Source organism: Anomaloglossus baeobatrachus, chromosome 4, assembly GCF_048569485.1.
Source record: "Anomaloglossus baeobatrachus isolate aAnoBae1 chromosome 4, aAnoBae1.hap1, whole genome shotgun sequence".
NCBI classification, from domain to species: Eukaryota; Metazoa; Chordata; class Amphibia; order Anura; family Aromobatidae; genus Anomaloglossus; species Anomaloglossus baeobatrachus.
Window position 1 is genome coordinate 440,775,679 of NC_134356.1, and position 17,806 is coordinate 440,793,484.

The 17,806-nt window shown below is 45.1% G+C and overlaps 1 protein-coding gene across 2 annotated transcripts in view; it reads right to left on the minus strand.

Annotated features, from left to right (window-relative positions):
- Positions 1 to 492: 492 nt before the first annotated feature.
- TLN2 (talin 2) overlaps positions 493 to 17,806 on the minus strand; it is a 406,458-nt gene continuing 389,144 nt past the window's right edge. The window contains exons 54-59 of one of the 2 annotated variants that reach the window (XM_075345523.1): positions 6,927 to 7,051; positions 6,279 to 6,404; positions 3,326 to 3,388; positions 2,640 to 2,822; positions 2,191 to 2,316; positions 493 to 1,100 (exon numbers count right to left, since the gene is read on the minus strand). In XM_075345523.1, the coding sequence (XP_075201638.1) occupies positions 972 to 1,100; positions 2,191 to 2,316; positions 2,640 to 2,822; positions 3,326 to 3,388; positions 6,279 to 6,404; positions 6,927 to 7,051 (752 nt within the window). In that variant the 3' untranslated portion in view covers positions 493 to 971. The remainder of the gene's footprint in view (positions 1,101 to 2,190; positions 2,317 to 2,639; positions 2,823 to 3,325; positions 3,389 to 6,278; positions 6,405 to 6,926; positions 7,052 to 17,806) is intronic. The other variant, XM_075345524.1, reaches the window with a different exon arrangement.

A 17,806-nucleotide genomic window follows, 5' to 3' on the forward strand; every position in this document is an offset into this window, starting at 1 on the left:
TACATCAGAGGTTTTTATCATGATTGAGGACATGTTGCATAAAACATCTATCAAATACTAATAAACTGCTGGATTATTTGTATTCTATTCTATGACAGAGGAGGAACAATCTGAGGCAAATTTGAAAAAACAAAAAAATACAAGCACCCCCCCACCCCCAAAAAAAAACAACCCCTGTTAGGTACACGGTATGCCCTGCAAATTATTCCCATTAAGTCCCCCCCACCTCCACTTTATGCCAGTCAGATTTCCTAGATATATATTCAGTTCCACCACATGATATTCATACCACATATATCCCCAAACTTAGAAGACCACTTTTAATTCTATTTTGAGTAGGATTCTCAAATGAGTTTTACTATATGTCAGGTACAAATATTTCCAAAAAGAAAAAATGACATACACTTGTGTTCTCGATATAGAGCATCTTGAATAATATATGTATACTGAAGTAAGCGAGATGTTGCCATCCAGATTTCCACTATAATAACCACATTAAATCACATATTGCTGCTTAATTACAAGTGCCTTTAATTTCCAACAGGCTGTGTACATCATTTCAGGGTACATAATTGATCCAGTGACCAAATCAAATTGTAAAACATACTAGAAAAAAGGTCATTTACCCCTCCTATGCTTTGCTCTGCATTGCAGGCACCTGCAACATGAGTGGTTACATGGAAAGGGGAACAATCATTAAAAGCACACGATTGCAGCAGGGGCTTCGGCCTCACAGTCACTTAGGCCCCCACACTGTGTATATCTTTTATATATACTTTATATAATTGGGTATGTTCACCTTGGGAAATAATACTGTTTGTCTTAGAGTGTGAAAACCCAAACTACCCCCTCCATGTAATAGTGGTTTTAGAATCCAGTGGAGATGAGGAGGGAGGCTTCCCGCCATAGCACAGGTTTGTCCCTTCCTCCTATAAAGAAGACCATTTCCAACTTCGTAGCCAGGATGATCACTAGCTGTCCTCCTCTCTCAGGGCGGACGGTAGGAACTTATATTGCTGTTGACGGATTTGGGCCAGTTTCTTTCGCGCTTCTTCCAGCTCTCTCTCCTTTTTTAGCATTTCCTCTTGAGCTGCTATAATCTACAAAAAAAACATTCAGATATTATACTCAATATCAGGCTCTGTTCACATTAAGTTACTTTAACACCACTTACATTTCCCTATCTGCTATAAAGCTAGAAAACAGAAGCGCTGATAGGGTCTTACCAGATAATGTATAATATTATACACTCACCAAATGACCAAATGAGGTTGGGAAGGGTCACAACCACCACAGATAGCATGAGATAATGGTGGCTGACGCGGCTCCACGTGGATAAATCTTCAAAGCAGGAGGAGAAAAAGGGGTTAATGCCGCGCAATACGCCAGAAGAAGATATGGAAATGTTGATTGATTAATAACTCTTTTATGCCATAGATCTACGCGTTTCAAAGTATGAAACCTCTTCCTCAGGACCAGAATATCAACAATGCATTGTGTTGCATTGTTGATATTCTGGTCCTGAGGAAGAGGTTTCACACCTAGAAACGCGTAGACCTATGGAATAAGAGTTATCAATCAACATTTCCATATCTTCTTCTGGCAGATTGCGCAGCATTAACCCCTTTTTCTCCTCCTGCTTTGAATATTTCCCTATCTGCTGACACATATGTAAAAGTATTCACCAGTCTGACCAGAATAGCCTCATCAGGTAAGTATAGTTGATATACCTTTTGTTTTGCTGTATTGACCAGCAGACAAAACTGTCAAACTATATACAAAAGAGCAAGATCCTCAGAGACAGACCCAGAAAAAGTATTAAAGGACTAGTCACGTTAAAAAAAGTGTTGACCCTTATCCACACATTAGAGCATACATTTCTGATCGCTGGGGGTCTGATTGGTTGGACTACCAACGATTTTAAGATTAAGCCACTGCGGTCTCGTAAATACAATAACAAACTAAATCAGTTTGGGAAATAACGGTGAATCATAATTTTCCCCAAATTGCAACTGGGAAAAAGTCCACATTGAGCCATTTGGTTAGCATATAGTTAATCTCATTTTTGTTAGTTCCAGTGATAGGTCACTAATTAGAGTTATTCAAATGTATATGATTACGTCCTTACATCCCTATTCCAGATCTACAAGGTACATTCATTGCACACGGAATAGTCTCGTTTTTACAAACCTGTGCAATTCCACCCACAAACTTTGTCTTCACGACAACATCATCCTCCTCTGCTTTGCTGAAGGCAGCTTTCTGGGCTGCTCTGACCAGGTTATCAGACGCTCGCTTCACAGCATTACCGGCAGCCTGTAGTGAAGAAGGTCAGGTGTGGAAAGAGAAAATGAAGTGGGGAGAAGGAGAAATATCAAAAGAAGCAGATAAGAAGTGAAGAGCAGGTTAGAATAAAAGAAAAAGAACAATATTTAGCCAATTGAACTGAACCAAAAAAATCAAAATCATGAAATGAATGGGCTTCCCCAATTCCATTGTGAGCTTTGCTGTTATCTTCGTGTATTTGATATAGCATTGATAACCTAACCATATCCATAGTACAAGTTCTACTATTCATAGAAAGATCCATGTTCTGTGTGACAGACATGCCTAATCCAATGCAGATTTAAGCAAGCTACCTGGAGTCTCCTCATGGCTTCCGAATCTTGGTCAGCTTTCACCTTGCAGGCGACCAGAAGTTGGGCAGTGGATGCTGCTACTTGCTTGGCAGAGGAGATCAGTTTCTCCTCACTGGCGTGGCCTTGTACTGAGGCGTTAGCCGATTCACACAAGTTGCTTGTTGCCGCGGCCACCATCCTGGCCTAGAAGAAGTCAACAGTGGCCAAATGACCAGAAAAAGGATAGAGTTGCCTGCAGTTTCTAGCAGCTGCAGTCTATAAGAACCTATACAATGTTAGTTGGGCTACAGATTCTGCGGCCTACAAATAGCCTGTTTAATGAGTTATTCATGTTTAGTATCACAAAGCTTACAATCTAAATTGGAAGTTGATTGGTTGGCAAGGACAGGAGGATCAGCTTCTGCCCTTGACTTAGCATTGTTGTAAAGCATGGTGGCTTTCTTAGTTAGCTATGATGCTTGATGCCTTGTTAGAAGGTACCTAGTTTTCATGGCTGGCAAGTGCAGATATTCAAATTAGTAGGAAATGTAATATTCAGATGATACAGGTAAGTAGAAATGGGTATTAAAAAAATCAATGGCAGCTTATGTGGTGGTTGTATTAGTGTAAGGATTTACACATGTTACTTTCTAGGAGCAAGCATTAGGCAGTAGGGAGTTCATATTAAGGTAACAAGTAATACTCACAGCAGAGATCAGACCCTGGGACCACTGACCATCATCAGCTGCATTAGCGGCGATTGCGCCAACCTGTAATACAAGCAAATTAATCAGGATGCTTCACAAAAGACTGATAGATACTGAAAGCTACTAATAGTATGCATGTTCTCTACAACTCAAATGCCAGGAGTGATTAATTATTTTAATAATGAAGAAATAGCCATGAGTTGGAGGAAACGTGGGTTGTTCCAATACGTAGAGGAGAAAGTCCCCATTCATGTGATAATAGATGAGTGCATTATACAGCTAAGAAGCCATTATTTGGTTGACATGACTAGATCATTGACATTTAGCTCCATATATCCCATCCTGCTCTACATTCTTCCCCTGTAATCACCTCTGCTACCTTTGCAGAGCGTCCTCTAATACGCATCCACAAGGCTTTCATCTAAAGGTAGTATTTCACATTAGTGCCAACTCTAAACAGCTTTTCAGTGTCGCAGCCAGCTAGGGATTTCCCTGGTATTCGGGTTAGCCTGGTCATGTAACCATTCACTGGACACCATCCAGGAGAAGATAAAGCTGTGGGTTACCAAATACTAAGGAGGGATTAACCCACTTCAGACTCAGGAGTTCTAATGACAAGGTCAGAGGGGGAAGCCATTTCTGCACCTTATCAAATCACATATGGTCATTCAACTCCTGCCAAGCTCTAGTGATGATGTTATATTGGCAAAGTGACACGACCTGTACATCAACAAACGCTACTTGGCGTGGACATGTGGAAGGAGGCAGATCAAACGATCACGTTCTTGACATCAATCCTATTATATAATATGTAGTACCTATCCTTGATAGCTGGCAATATAATATAGTTTGTCCTACTAACTTTTCAGATAGTTCCTTCTATTCCTAATAAAACAAAATGATTTGTCTAAATAAAGCCTCTGTCCCCATACCGTGGTAAGACAGGCCCAATTATAAACTGCCTATATTCTTGAAAGAAGTTACAAGGATCTAATTGAGGAGTTTCACTTTAAAATTCTAATTTGTAATGTCAGCGAAACTCAAGCAAAAAGATAAGTCTGCTAGTAGGCAGCCATTTAAAACTGTAAAACTGCTTAGACAACGCAAATAAATTAATTTGAGAAAATCAGCTGTCCGTTAAATTAGAAAACTTTAAACAATGCGGAGTCCCCAAACTGCACATGTAAAACTGTGACCGCCAATTGTGTACATTTATCGTTTGATTTGTACATTTTCATCTAAAATAACATAAGCACAACCGTATCACTGCAGATGCAAAAACCTTATAAATTAGCACTAAATAAAAAGTGCCTACATGTCTGTCAAACTGCTTGTTCTCACCCACAAAGCTCTCCACAGTGCGGCACCCACCTACATCTCCACCCTCCTCTCTGTCTATCACCCCACCCGTTCTCTACGCTCTGCAAGCGATTTTCGACTAACATCCACACTAATTCGAACCTCCCACTCCCGGATCCAAGACTTCTTCCGAGCTGCACCAACCCCCTGGAACGCTCTACCCCAAGAAGTTAGGACAAATCACAACTTACTCAGCTTCAGACGCACCCTAAAGACGCATCTTTTTAGGGCGGCCTATCACACTCCCTAATCAGAATCGATTCACATAGTCCCTCTACAATTTCTCACAACATAACTCCACATCAAACTCCATAGCACCCAAAGGCATCTCAAGGCTCGGGCCCACTGGACGAGGAAACCACTATCTAGCCCCCATTTCCGTGAGATAGCAGAATTGTCATTCTAAATAAGCACTTGTACCTTGCCCCCCCCCCCATCTCATTGTAGATTGTAAGCTCTCACGAGCAGGGCTGTGTTTTTTCCTCTAAATATTGTATTTCTATAACTGTTACTTGTTTGTATATGTATATGTATATATGCGGAATATGTTGGCGCTATAGAAATAAAGATTATTATTATTATTATGTCTGAAACAGTATGGTGGACTTTAGAAAAACAAAAAAGCGTAATACACAGGGGAGCAGAAGCAATAAAATAAGAGCAATGTGTGCTTAACTTTTCACCTGGTGACACAAGGCCCCTTTAAAGTGATCTACTACTGGGCAATTTTTGCACTAAATTAAGTAGTGGTAAAAACATTACTCTTGATCCACTTAGATTTTCAGAAAAAAAAATCTGATATACAGCTGCATACCATCAACAATCACCAAAACACTCTGACACCATCACAGGGGAAAAAACAAAGATAGGTTTGATATGCCCATGTAAATGTTTAAGCATCAAATAGGCTACCGTCCTAAGATTCAATGTTGTCACTCAGATCTCAAGAGCCGCCAAACATTCAAAGCAATAAACTAAAAAAATTATAATTATATATATTAATATATACATATATTTATATATTAATATATACATATATATATATACACACATACATACATACATGCATACATACATACATATATATATATATATAACTGCCCCAGTGGTAGCAAGTGTATACTTGATATGTATATGAAAGCCAAAATAGTTCATTAATAGGGATGATCAAATACCTCAAATATTTGGCTTCACGAACATCTGACGGATAGGTCGCCGCTATGCGAATATTCGATGCCCAGTGTAAGCCTATGGGAAGCCTGAATAGTTCCGAATAGTTGATATTCGGGTTTCCCCATAGACTTACATTGCGCATCGAATGTTCGCGAATAGTCGAATAGCGGCGACCTATTCGGCAAATATTCGCAAAGCCGAATATTTGAGGTATTCCATCATCACTATTTATTAACACAAACGCAGAAATGACACACAGTAACCCAATAAAATCAGACATTTGCATTAGTTTGCTACTCTCCATAGATTCGTGGGCATCACTGATGACCGAGACTCAATAAGACAAGACTTTTCTTCTTCCAAAACCCGGATTCTCTGGAAAGCTACATTCATTAGTGGTCACATTAGCACTACTCCTTACCTTGCCCTGGGCCACCAACTCTCTCTGTGCGGCTGAGGCAGACTTCACCAGGGCACTTGTGGCAGCTGCAATTGACTTTGCCGCTTCTAGGATCTGCTCCTCAAAGTCGAGGGTCTCATCTGCCTGCTAAAATACAAAAGGGGAGGCATTACAAGGAGGATAAGAAAACGTCAGCCAATATGTCAATGAAAAGAATGGTGACCATCCTGCGGTAGCTCTCTAGAACCCAGCGCAGCCCTGGAGCACACGCAGGACACTGTAGCAATATGTTTGATATATAGTTGAATGAATTAACAACCTAATATATCAAACATATCAGACAGAGGCTGCAGGAGAGGGTTCTTGGACCGATTCCACTGACAGAAGGGGACATGGATGAGATGTGGCTCTCCGTCAAGAAAATCCTCTAATACTGGGTTAATTTGACAACAGACACTGTTGTGGGTAATCCACACATTTGTTAGTTACTCTGAGCCCTACTTTCCGTGTGCGTAAACAATTGAAAAGGGCTCAGCCGTTCTCTGTACGACAAGTGTGGTATAACACCCGACACACGGAAAGAAACTTCACAAAAGGTATGGATGAGATGGCAGAGTTGTATGGACGCTTGGATTACATAGGTTGATCCGGGCATCAATTAACACTTACTCTTGGCTTGGCTCGTGGTTTGAGCTGTTCCAGTTTTTTAGCTGCTGCCTCAATAGAAGCTGCAGCCCCAAGCAATTCTGTCTCCGCAATCACTGTGGGATCTTCAGGATCAACCCATTCTGAACCTGGAATCACAATAAGATGGGGAAGGTGATAGGGGACACTAGTCTATATAGCGTGACACAGGAAAAAGGGTGAGAAATTAAACATTAGGTAATGCTGGTCCAGAAGAGGAGTTGGAAAAAAAAGATCCATCGAGGACGACAGTGAAGACAAATACATAGAACTGCTATTCATTGTCAGTTCTTCTAAAACAAGGACATAGAGGGAACCTGTCACCAGGTTTTTGCCTCCTAATCTGAGGGCAGCATAATGTAGGGACAGGGATCCAGATTCCAGTGGTGTGTCACTCACTGGGTAGCTTAGTGTAGTTTTGATAATATCACTGATTAATCAGCAGTAAATTTTCATTACAGGACTACTTGGCCTGCAATCAGGTAGTCCAGCATATTCATGAGCTCTGTATAACTGCTAGATCTGCAGCAGAGAAAACATTGATTTTATCAAAATGACAGCAAACAGCCCAGTAAGTGACACATCGCTGGAATCAGGGTCTCTGTCTTTACATGACGCTCCTCTGAGATTGGGTAGCGAAAACCTGCAGAGATTCCCTTTAAAGAAGTTTCTGCAAATGGTCATTCATCTGAATACTCTTTTTGCTTATAATGTTGCGTCAATTTATAGCAGCAATTCTCGAAAGGTAGATAAAATGAGCACCTCTCGGGTCTGTGGAAAACCCAAACAATGGATGAAACCTTTCTCAATGGCACATTATTAGCAAATCCATAAATCTGTCTAAGGGATGCTGCGCACACTTACTGCAGCATTTTTTGAGGGGGGGGGGGTTTCGTGCTTAAAAAAAAACAAACTACGTTTTACAGTAGCCGCAAATAAGAATGATTTCTGCAAGTGCTGCTTTTTTTCTTGTGTATTTTAATCTAAAATATTTTTCAAAATCTGAAGCATGCAAATTTATGAAAATTCTTACAGCGTTTTTCACCCTTACTAATTAATGCAAAACAAACCTAAAGTATAAACAATGAAAATACAAGTAAATCACATAAATGTAAGAGGTCAATTAATTGTCGCCACAAGACAATAATGTAAATAGTGTTGATATGAATATTGTGTTAATGCTTACTGTATTTTATGTATGTGGCCATCTAGTGGCCGGTCATAGGTACTGCTCCATAGCAAAGTATTGGAGTGGTCTATTGGGGCGGTGAGAGAGTAGACAGTTGAGAATAGAGGGAGGAGTTAGAATATGATTTTAATTTTAGAAAGGCAAAATACAAGTAGTTGGTAAGAGAGAAAAGTTGAAACAACTTGTATGAAGCCAGCCGACAGGAGGCCCAGCCACGGGGGTGGTTGTAGCAAGGCATAAAACCAGTATTAGAGACTCAAGTGCAGAACGGGACAGCAGAGTACCCCTATCCCACCATAGTGAGTACCAGACCTCAACCCGGGCAACTCGGGTCGCGACTGTTTAAAGCGGTACTAGTCCTATAGCAGAGGACGACATACTTGGGCGATCAGGTTGGTGAGGAGAAACCCAGTAGATGAGCTTTGTTCAACGGAGGTCAGAAACAGTCAGTAAAAATGGGACACTAATATGGTTGCATTGGGCTTATGTTAACCAATATAATCTCTTGAACTTTATGTAATTCAATAAACAACAGTTATTAGAAAAATAAATAAATGGGACACTAAGAATCGAATGAGACCATGGCCATGCAGGACTATCACATTACTGAGTGGAACCGCGGTGTCAGATAGGGAGAGGACAGTGGGACAATAGCCGTTGTACCAGGAACCATGGAGCAGTCTGCAGTAAATGTGTACATTGAAGTAAAATATTCCGTACCTACAATGTTCAAGTGCTGTGCCAACAGTAATGATGTGAAAGAAGTCAGATGAACTCTTTGTTGTCAGTAGGATTGGTCAATACTCTTCCAGTTATGGAGGTTAACACACTTATTTACAGTATATCACAAAAGTGAGTACACCCCTCACATTTTTGGAAATATTTTATTATATCTTTTCATGGGACAACACTGATGATATGACACTGATACAATTTAAATTAGTCAGTGCACAACTTGTTTAACAGTGTAAATTGTATGTGCCCTCTAATTAAAGAAGCTGTCCAGTTACCAAAACTGATTTTTTTTTTTCTGATAAATCTTGCTATTATGTGCCTCTCCACACATCTATCATGTTATTTTACGAATATTACCTTTTATTGTGCTCTAGCAGAACATCCTCATTTCTGGCTCCAGCTCTGATGGAGTTAATCACTCTCTCTTGACTTCCTGGGTTCAGTTACTACAACTTCCATAATCCTTTGCAGTAACTAGCAATCTATCTCACACCCACTCTAACTGTTCCCTCCCCTCAGATCTCCACCAAAACAGGTCCCTCCCCTCCTTCCTGTGTGCATTGCCTAATCATGGTAATAGAGCTTTTATCATTTGGTCACCTGCACAACAAGTCCCAGAGTGGAGCAAGATAGTGACATATAGCATACTATGTGTAAAGGTACCGTCACACATAACGAGATCGCTGCTGAGTCAAGGTTTCTGTGACGCAGTAGCGATCCCGTTAGCGATCTCGTTATGTGTGACACCTACCAGCGATCAGGCCCCTGCTGTGAGATCTCTAGTCGTTGCAGAATGGTCCAGGCCATTTTCTTCAAAGGCGATGTCCTGCTGGGCAGGACACATCGCTGTGTTTGACACTGTGTGACAGGGTCACAGTGACTGCTGAGATCGTTATACAGGTCGCTACTGCGACCTGTATTGTTCCTGCATCGCTGGTAAGATCTGGCTGTGTGACATCTCACCTGCGACCTCCCAGCGACTTACCAGCGATCCCTATCAGGTCGCATCATTTTCGGGATCGCTGGTAAGTCGTTGTGTGTGACTGGGCCTTAATAGCAGAGCATGTCACTGTCTCCACTCTGGGACCTGTGCTGCTGGTTCTCCTGACAGCTGAGCACAGCGGGCGGGTGGATAGTGTGATCATTCACTTGCGTGGCAGGGGGGATTTCAGCTGAGGAACCCCCCCCCCCCTGTACTCCACACTGGAGCCCGCACCTCCCACAGCTTACCGATGGTAAAGCAGAGCGTTCTGCATTCACCCCTGCACACTGGAGCCCGCACCTCCCACAGCTGACCGATGGTAAGCGCCGCCGCTCTGCATTCACCGCTCCACACTAAAGCTCTCTGGATCCTCCCCTCGGTGCTGGGCTGTGACGTGCGGTAGTCACCGCCCACAGCCCAGTCAATCAGTTTGAGTGGTGCCAGCCTCCTCTGACGTAAGCGTCAAGTTTGAGAGCCCGAAACTTGGTCGGGACATCAGAGGATGCTGGCAGCCACAGCTCTAGGGGTCATGTGACAGGCACTGAGCGTGCAGGATAGCGCCGCTCAGTGGCAGAACTGGAAATAGAGACCAATTAAGAAAACTCCCAAAATGGTAAGTTACATCCATAGACAAAATAAAAAATGGGTGAACCACCCCTTTAACTCAGAGAGCCATTAATGTCTAAACAGCTGGCAACAAAAATGAGTCCACCCCTAGGTGGAAGTGGCCAAATTGTACCCAATTAGCCATTTCCCCCCCCCGGTGTCACGTGTCTCACTAGGGAACAGGTGCGTTAAAGTTGTTGTTATCACTCTCACATACTCATGCTCAGCGTCGGACTGGCTACCGGAGGAATCTCCTGTAATGCCAGGCCTGGATTCAGTTACCTGGATTGCACTCCGGAGCTCTCACCTGCAGCCTGGACTGATCTCAGAGTTTGCAGGACTCAACCGCGAGCGCCGAGTGATTGATTCCCCGGCGATTGCGGTTCAGTTCATGAAAGCTGCGGACAGGCCGGGCTTATCTCCGGGAGTTCAAGTGAAAGAACCGGAGATCAGCCCGGCCTGTCTGCATCTGTCATGAACTGAACCGCAATCGCCGGGGAATCAATCACTTGGCGCTCCCGGTTCAGTCTAGGCTGCACTCTGGAGCTCAGGTGAGAGCTCCGGAGTGCAATGCAGGTAACTGAATCCAGGCCTGCTGGCAGTACTGGAGATTCCTCCGGTAGCCAGTCTGACGCTGCTCATGCTGGTCACTGGAAGTTCAACATGGCACCTCATGGCAAAGAATTATCTGAGGATCTGAAAAAAAGCATTGTTGTTCTATATAATGATGTCCCAAGCTATAAGAAAATTGCCAAAACCCTAAAACTGAGCGAGCTGCAGCATGGTGGCCAAGACCATACAGCGGTTTAACCAGACAGGCCTCGCCATGGTTGACCAAGGAAACTGCGTGCATGTGCTCAGTCAGTTACTATGACTGCTGCCAGCATTGCTGCAGAGGTTAAAGGGGTGAGTGTCAGCCTGTCAGTGCTCAGACCATTCAAGGCACACTGCACAAAATTGGTCTGTGTGGCTGTCATGCCAGAAGCAAGCTTCTTCTGAAGATTATCCACAAGAAATCCTGCAAACAGTTGCTGAAGACAAGCAGACTAAGGACATAGATTACCGCAACCATGTCCTGTGGTCTGATGAGACAAAGATAAATTTTATAAGATCAGATGGTGTCAAGTGTGTGTAGCAGAAACCAGGTGAGTAGTACAAAGACGTGTGTTGGAATGGCCAAGCGGGTCTCCAGACTTAAACCCAATTGAGCATATGTGAGGCATCTTCAAAAGACTAAATTACTTACGGTAATGGGATTTTCCAGAGTCCACGACAGCACCCACGGGAGAGAGGGATCCGCCCCCTTCAGGACAGGAAACCTACAGATAAAAAGGGGCGGTCCCCCTCCCTCCTCAGTTGGTTTCAGAGAAAAATGGAGAGGAACCGCCAGAAATTAGTCACAATACAAGACAAAAAATAGAACCATCAAACCCAAAGGGTGAAGAAAACAAAGGGCAGGGGTGTAAAGGGTGCTGTCGTGGACTCTGGAAAATCCCATTACCGTAAGTAATTTAGTCTTTTCCTTTCGCCACGACAGCACCCACGAGAGACTTAGAGAGATAACACGCTTAGGGAGGGACCACCTTCTGAAGAACCGATCGCCCAAATGAAAGGTCAGAGGAGGAAGAAAGGTCCAACCGGTAGTGCTTGTAAAAAGTAGAAGGAGAGGACCAGGTTGCAGCCTTACAAATACTGTCAATGGAGACATTCGACATGGCAGCCCAAGGTGAAGCCATCGCCCTAGTAGAGTGAGCCTGTACAGGAGACGGAAGGGGCTCCTGTTTTGATTCATATGCAACAGCAATAGCATCTCGCATCCATCGGGTCAATGACTGTTTCGTCACCTGATGACCACGTCTGGAACCCTGAAAGGCAATAAACAAAGCCCTATCCTGTCTCCAAGGGGCTGTCCTAGAGATATATGTGAGAATAACTTCCTTGACGTCTAGTGTATGAAACCTGCATTCCTCCGGTGTGGAAGGGTCAGGAAAAAAGGAAGGAAGAATGATTTCCGCATTTCGGTGAAACTGTGATGCTACTTTAGGCAAATAGGCCGGGTCAGTTCTAAGAACAATATGATCTGGGAAGACCCTAAGGAAAGGAGGATCTACAGAAAGGGCCTGAAGATCACTAACACGCCGAGCCGAAGTGAGTGCAACTAAAAGGCAAGTTTTAAAAGAGAGCAATTTGTCAGACGCCGTGGCGAGTGGTTCAAAGGGTGGACGGGTTAGGGAATCCAGAACCAGAGTGAGATCCCAGGGTGGTGTACACGGGAGACGGATCGGCTGACCCCGGTCACAGGCCTTGATGAAACGCATGACCCATTTATCCCCCGCAATATTAGAATTATAAAGGGCGCCCAGAGCTGACACATGACCCTTAAGGGTACTGACTGACAGACCCAGATCACGCCCAGACTGGAGAAATTCCAGAATAGAAGAAATCGGGACCACCGAAGGCACTGCATCAGGGAAGGAGAGAAGGAACCGGTGCCATACCCGACCATACTGACGGGTATTTACCGGTTTCCGACTTTGCAACAAGGTATCCACCAGTCGACCGGAAAACCCCCGTGAGTCTAGTAACGCCCTTTCAAATTCCATGCCGTCAAGTGGAGTCCCTTGACGCGTGGATGCAGGAAAGGACCCTGTGATAGGAGATCCGGTCGGGATGGGAGAACCCAGGGATCCGTCACTGACATCTGTCTCAGGAGGGAGAACCAGGGACGTCTGGGCCAGAAGGGAGCTATAAGTAGAATGCGAGCCTGATCTTCCCTGATTTTCCGAAGGACTGTTGGGAGAAGAATTATGGGAGGAAAGGCATAAGCAAGACTGTACTGCCAGGGAACCTGAAGGGCATCTAACACTGTTGGCTGATCCGCCCTGTTCAGGGATCCAAACAGTTTCAACCGCCTGTTGGCTCTGGTAGCAAACAAATCTATAACCGGGAGGCCCCAGTACTGTATGATTTGAGCAAACACTTCCTGATGTAAGACCCATTCTCCCTGATAGAGAGTGTGCCTGCTGAGAAAATCCGCCTTGACATTGTCCACCCCTCGGATGTGGACTGCAGAGAGGGATAACAGATGAGTCTCGGCAAGTTCCAACAGTTGAACCGCCGTGGACATGAGGGAAGACGATCTCGTTCCCCCTTGGTGGTTGATGTATGCCACCACCGTCTGATTGTCCGTACAAAGACGTACATGGGTTCCCCTGAGGATGTGAAGAAACGACATCAGTGCCTGAGAGACCGCCATAAGTTCTTTCCGGTTGGAGGACTCGGTTGATTCTTGCTGGGACCAAAGACCTTGGGTCATAGAATCCCCCAGGTGAGCCCCCCACCCCCAGGGACTGGCGTCCGTCGTGAGGACATTGGTGGGGTGAACATGCCATTCCTTCCCCTTGGTTAAGTTCTCCTCCCGAAGCCACCAGGTCAGGGCTGTACGCGTAGTGTCTGTCAATCTCAGAGGACGATCGAGTGACCCCGGATGGGATCGTGCAGCTGCCAGAACCTCCCACTGAAGCTGTCGGGAGTGAAGCTGGGCCCATTGGACAGCGGGGATACACAAGGTCAGGGACCCCAACAGGGACATTGCAGAACGGATAGATAGAGTTCTGTGAGTCTGTGTGCGTCGGACAATCCTCTGGATTTTTGCTATTTTGTCCACTGGGAGAAAACAACGCTGTTGTCGAGAATCCAGAAGCATGCCTAGGAAAGACTGAAAAGTTGAGGGCGTGAGTTTTTGGAGATTCAAAAGCCACCCCAGACGACCCAGAGTATAGTATTATGGAGACGGAGAGAACACTGTGCCGCCGTGTTACCCACAACCAGTAGGTCATCTAGATAGGGGATCACGAAAGTCTGTTGCTCGCGAAGGTGAGCGGTGACTTCTGCCATTATCTTAGTGAAAATCCGAGGGGCGAGTGAAACCCCGAAGGGCATGGCTGTGAACTGGAAATGGTGAACAGAGTTGTGCATAAAGAGTGCTACCCGGAAGTATTGCTGATAAAGTGCGTGAACCGGGACGTGGTAATATGCATCTTTGAGATCAAGGACCGCCATGTAGCAGTTGGGATAGAGCAACTTTATGGTGGTCAGGAGTGATTCCATTTTAAACCGTCGGTATGTAAGAAAGAGATTAAGTTTTCGTAAATTAATTATGGTCCGAAACGACCCATCAGGTTTTGGTACTAAGAAAAGAGGGGAGTAAAACCCTCGTCCCCTCTCATGTAACGGGACAGGCGTAAGAACCCTTTTTTCCACCAGAGTGAGAACCTCCGTCACCAGAGCATTATGTTGATCCCCCGACTTCCTAGTGGGTGTCAGACAATACCATTGTGGAGGTAGGGAAGTGAATTCTAGCCGGAGACCGTGAGAAATCAAGTCAAGAATAAAGGAGCTGGACGTGATGGTTTTCCAAAGGGTTGCAAAAAACCTTAGTCTGCCTCCCACCGGAACCCCCCCATCATTGTTTAGGGAACTTTCTACGGGAGGAAGGGTTTCCAAACAGGGTCCCCTTGGACCCCGAGGCGGGGTTGTCCGATCTATCCCTGCGATCAGGTCGTGTGGGCTGGAAACGACGTTTGCGATACGGGAGCCTAGAAGGAGGAGCAAATGCATTAGGGAACCCTTTTTTACTATCACCCGCCTTGGTGAGTATGTCATCCAGCTGTGGACCAAAGAGGAACTCACCCTCACATGGAAGTGCACATAGTCTCGATTTTGAGGATGTGTCCCCCTTCCATGATTTTAACCAGAGTGCTCTCCGGGCTGCATTAGAAGACCCTGCCGCTCGGGCCGCCAGGCGGACAGAGTCAGCAGAAGCATCTGCCAAGTAATTAGCTGCGTCTTTGAGTAAGGGTAGCGAGGAAACAATCTTATCCCTGGAGGTACCTGACTTAAGCTGTTTGTCTAGGGTATCTAGCCAGACTAAAAGTGACCTGGCTGTACATGTTGCAGAAATGGCTGGTTTCAGTGCCCCAGCAGAGGCTTCCCAGGTTTTACGCAGGAAGGCATCGGCTTTTCGGTCTAGAGGGTCTCGTAGAAATCCCATATCCTCGAAAGGCAAGGCTGATTTTTTAGAGGATTTTGCTACTGCCACATCTACCTTTGGTACCTTGCACCATTGGGACAAGTCTTCATCATCAAATGGGTACCTCCGTTTTGAGGAAGACGGGAGAAACCCACGATGATCCTGTTTCTGCCACTCCTTGCGAACAAGGGTTTTTAGGGCCTCATTCACAGGAAAGGATTTCTTAGAGCCGTGCAGGGACTGAAGAGAAGCCTGAATTTCAGTACGTATCAGTTCCCTGAGATCCGGAGGGGGGGTTGGTAGAAGCTGAAGCCTCCCCCCGAATAGCCTGGATACAGGACCTACAAAGCTTCTGTATATAGTCCTTGGGGAGGGGACAGGCACACAGTGGGCACTCATTATTATTTTTAGCGGTGCTTTTCTTAGGGCCCTGGAACAGAACCGGAAGGGAACATCAGTATAGGGTACCATTCCCGAAGGTCACTCACCCATATCAGTAAAAGAACGGATACCGGCTTTGGAGGTGGGGATGAACGATTTGTCCGGTCCTTGGAGGATGCAGAGTCCTCTGTCCTCTTACGACCCGTGGAACTCCTGGTGTCACTCGAGTCCTTACGTCCAGTATCTCTGGACGGAGAGGTGTCCCGGGCAGGAGAGTCGCGGGGACTTCCCATCCTTGTAGAAGTGGCCTGTTTCTACCACTGAAGCTCAAAATATAAAGGAAGTCCGCTCTTAATTCTCACCACTCCTGCAGCTCTGTAACGCTGAGGCAATGAGTGCCGACGCAGCAAGTCCCGGACACGCCGCCCCCCCGCGCGCGTACACGTTACCGCACGCACGTGGTGCAGGGGAAGCGCCAGACTCACTGCACGCAGCAACTCACCGGCCCTTGATTACTCCAGACACGTCATCAGGAGGAGTCCACGTCCCAGCAATCCGTTCTCCCGGAAGTGTCCTCACTTCCGGGACCCTGCAGGAAGTCGCGTGTGAGCTGCGTGGCAGTATCCGGACACGCCCCCCCCGGCACATGCTCCACAATCCCGAAGGAGCTGGAATCATGCAGCACAGGGAGAGCACCGTTCCACAAACAGCCTACTTACCGGCGCGATCCTGCAGGCGCCATTTCCCCGGAGGATCAGGCCAAAGCCGAGGGAAAGAGGACGGGATGCACCGGAGGATGGAGTCCACGAGGGGAGCTCCACCGACCGTGCTTCTGGAATCCTGAGCTCCGCCGTTCCCTTAGACACCGCACGGACTCCTAGACCCAGGTATGGTAGGTTCCGATCCTTCCAGGACAGGAAACCAACTGAGGAGGGAGGGGGACCGCCCCTTTTTATCTGTAGGTTTCCTGTCCTGAAGGGGGCGGATCCCTCTCTCCCGTGGGTGCTGTCGTGGCGAAAGGAAAAAGGAAGTTGGAGGAGTGCAAGGTCTCTAACATCCTCCAGTTCCATGATGTCGTCATGGAGGAGTGGAAAAGGATTTCAGTGGCTCCTGTGAAGCTCTAGTGAACTCCATGCCCATGAGAGTTAAGGCAGTGCTGGAAAATCATCATGGCCACACAAATCATTGACACTTTGAGCACAATTTTGTCATGTTCAGTTAGGGGTGTACTCACTTTTGTTGCCAGCGGTTTAGGCATTCATAGCTGTGTGTTGAGTTATTTAGAGGGCACACAAAATTTACACAGTCATAGAAGCTGTACACTACTTTATATTATATCAATTTGTCATGGCCTCATTGTTGTTCAATGAAAAGAAATAAAATATTTACAAAAATGTGAGGGATGTACTTACTTTTGTGATCTACCGTGTATTGGCTTTTAAGTGGTCTGACAGAATAAAACTTCACTCTCCCCATTTTAATATTTATGCATAGAATTTCTGAGCTGACCGTGAAATAAATACTTGCAGTTATTGTAAAATAAAAGTCTTACGCATCTTTTCTTAAAAGAAAAAAAAAAACTAAACAAACTCTCTGCAGCTATGGCCAAAAGTTGAGACTTTTTGGTTTTCAAAGTTTGCAGCATCAATCTTTTTAAATCTTTTAGTTAGATGTTTCTATGGTTATTGAAGTATAATTATAACCATTTCATATGTTTTGATACAAATCAAGTTTATGTAAAAGAACTCATTATTAACAGTGCTGATCCCTATTTTTTGAAGATTTCCACAATTGTCCTTGGCCTGTTGGCCATCAGCTTCTGGGTCAAATCCTAACTGATAGCTACTCATAAGTGACCTAACCTAATCAATGGTTGCAGTTTATCACAATTTCTCAGTTTTTGCTTGTTCACCTGGAATTTGAAGATTTACCAAAGGTTT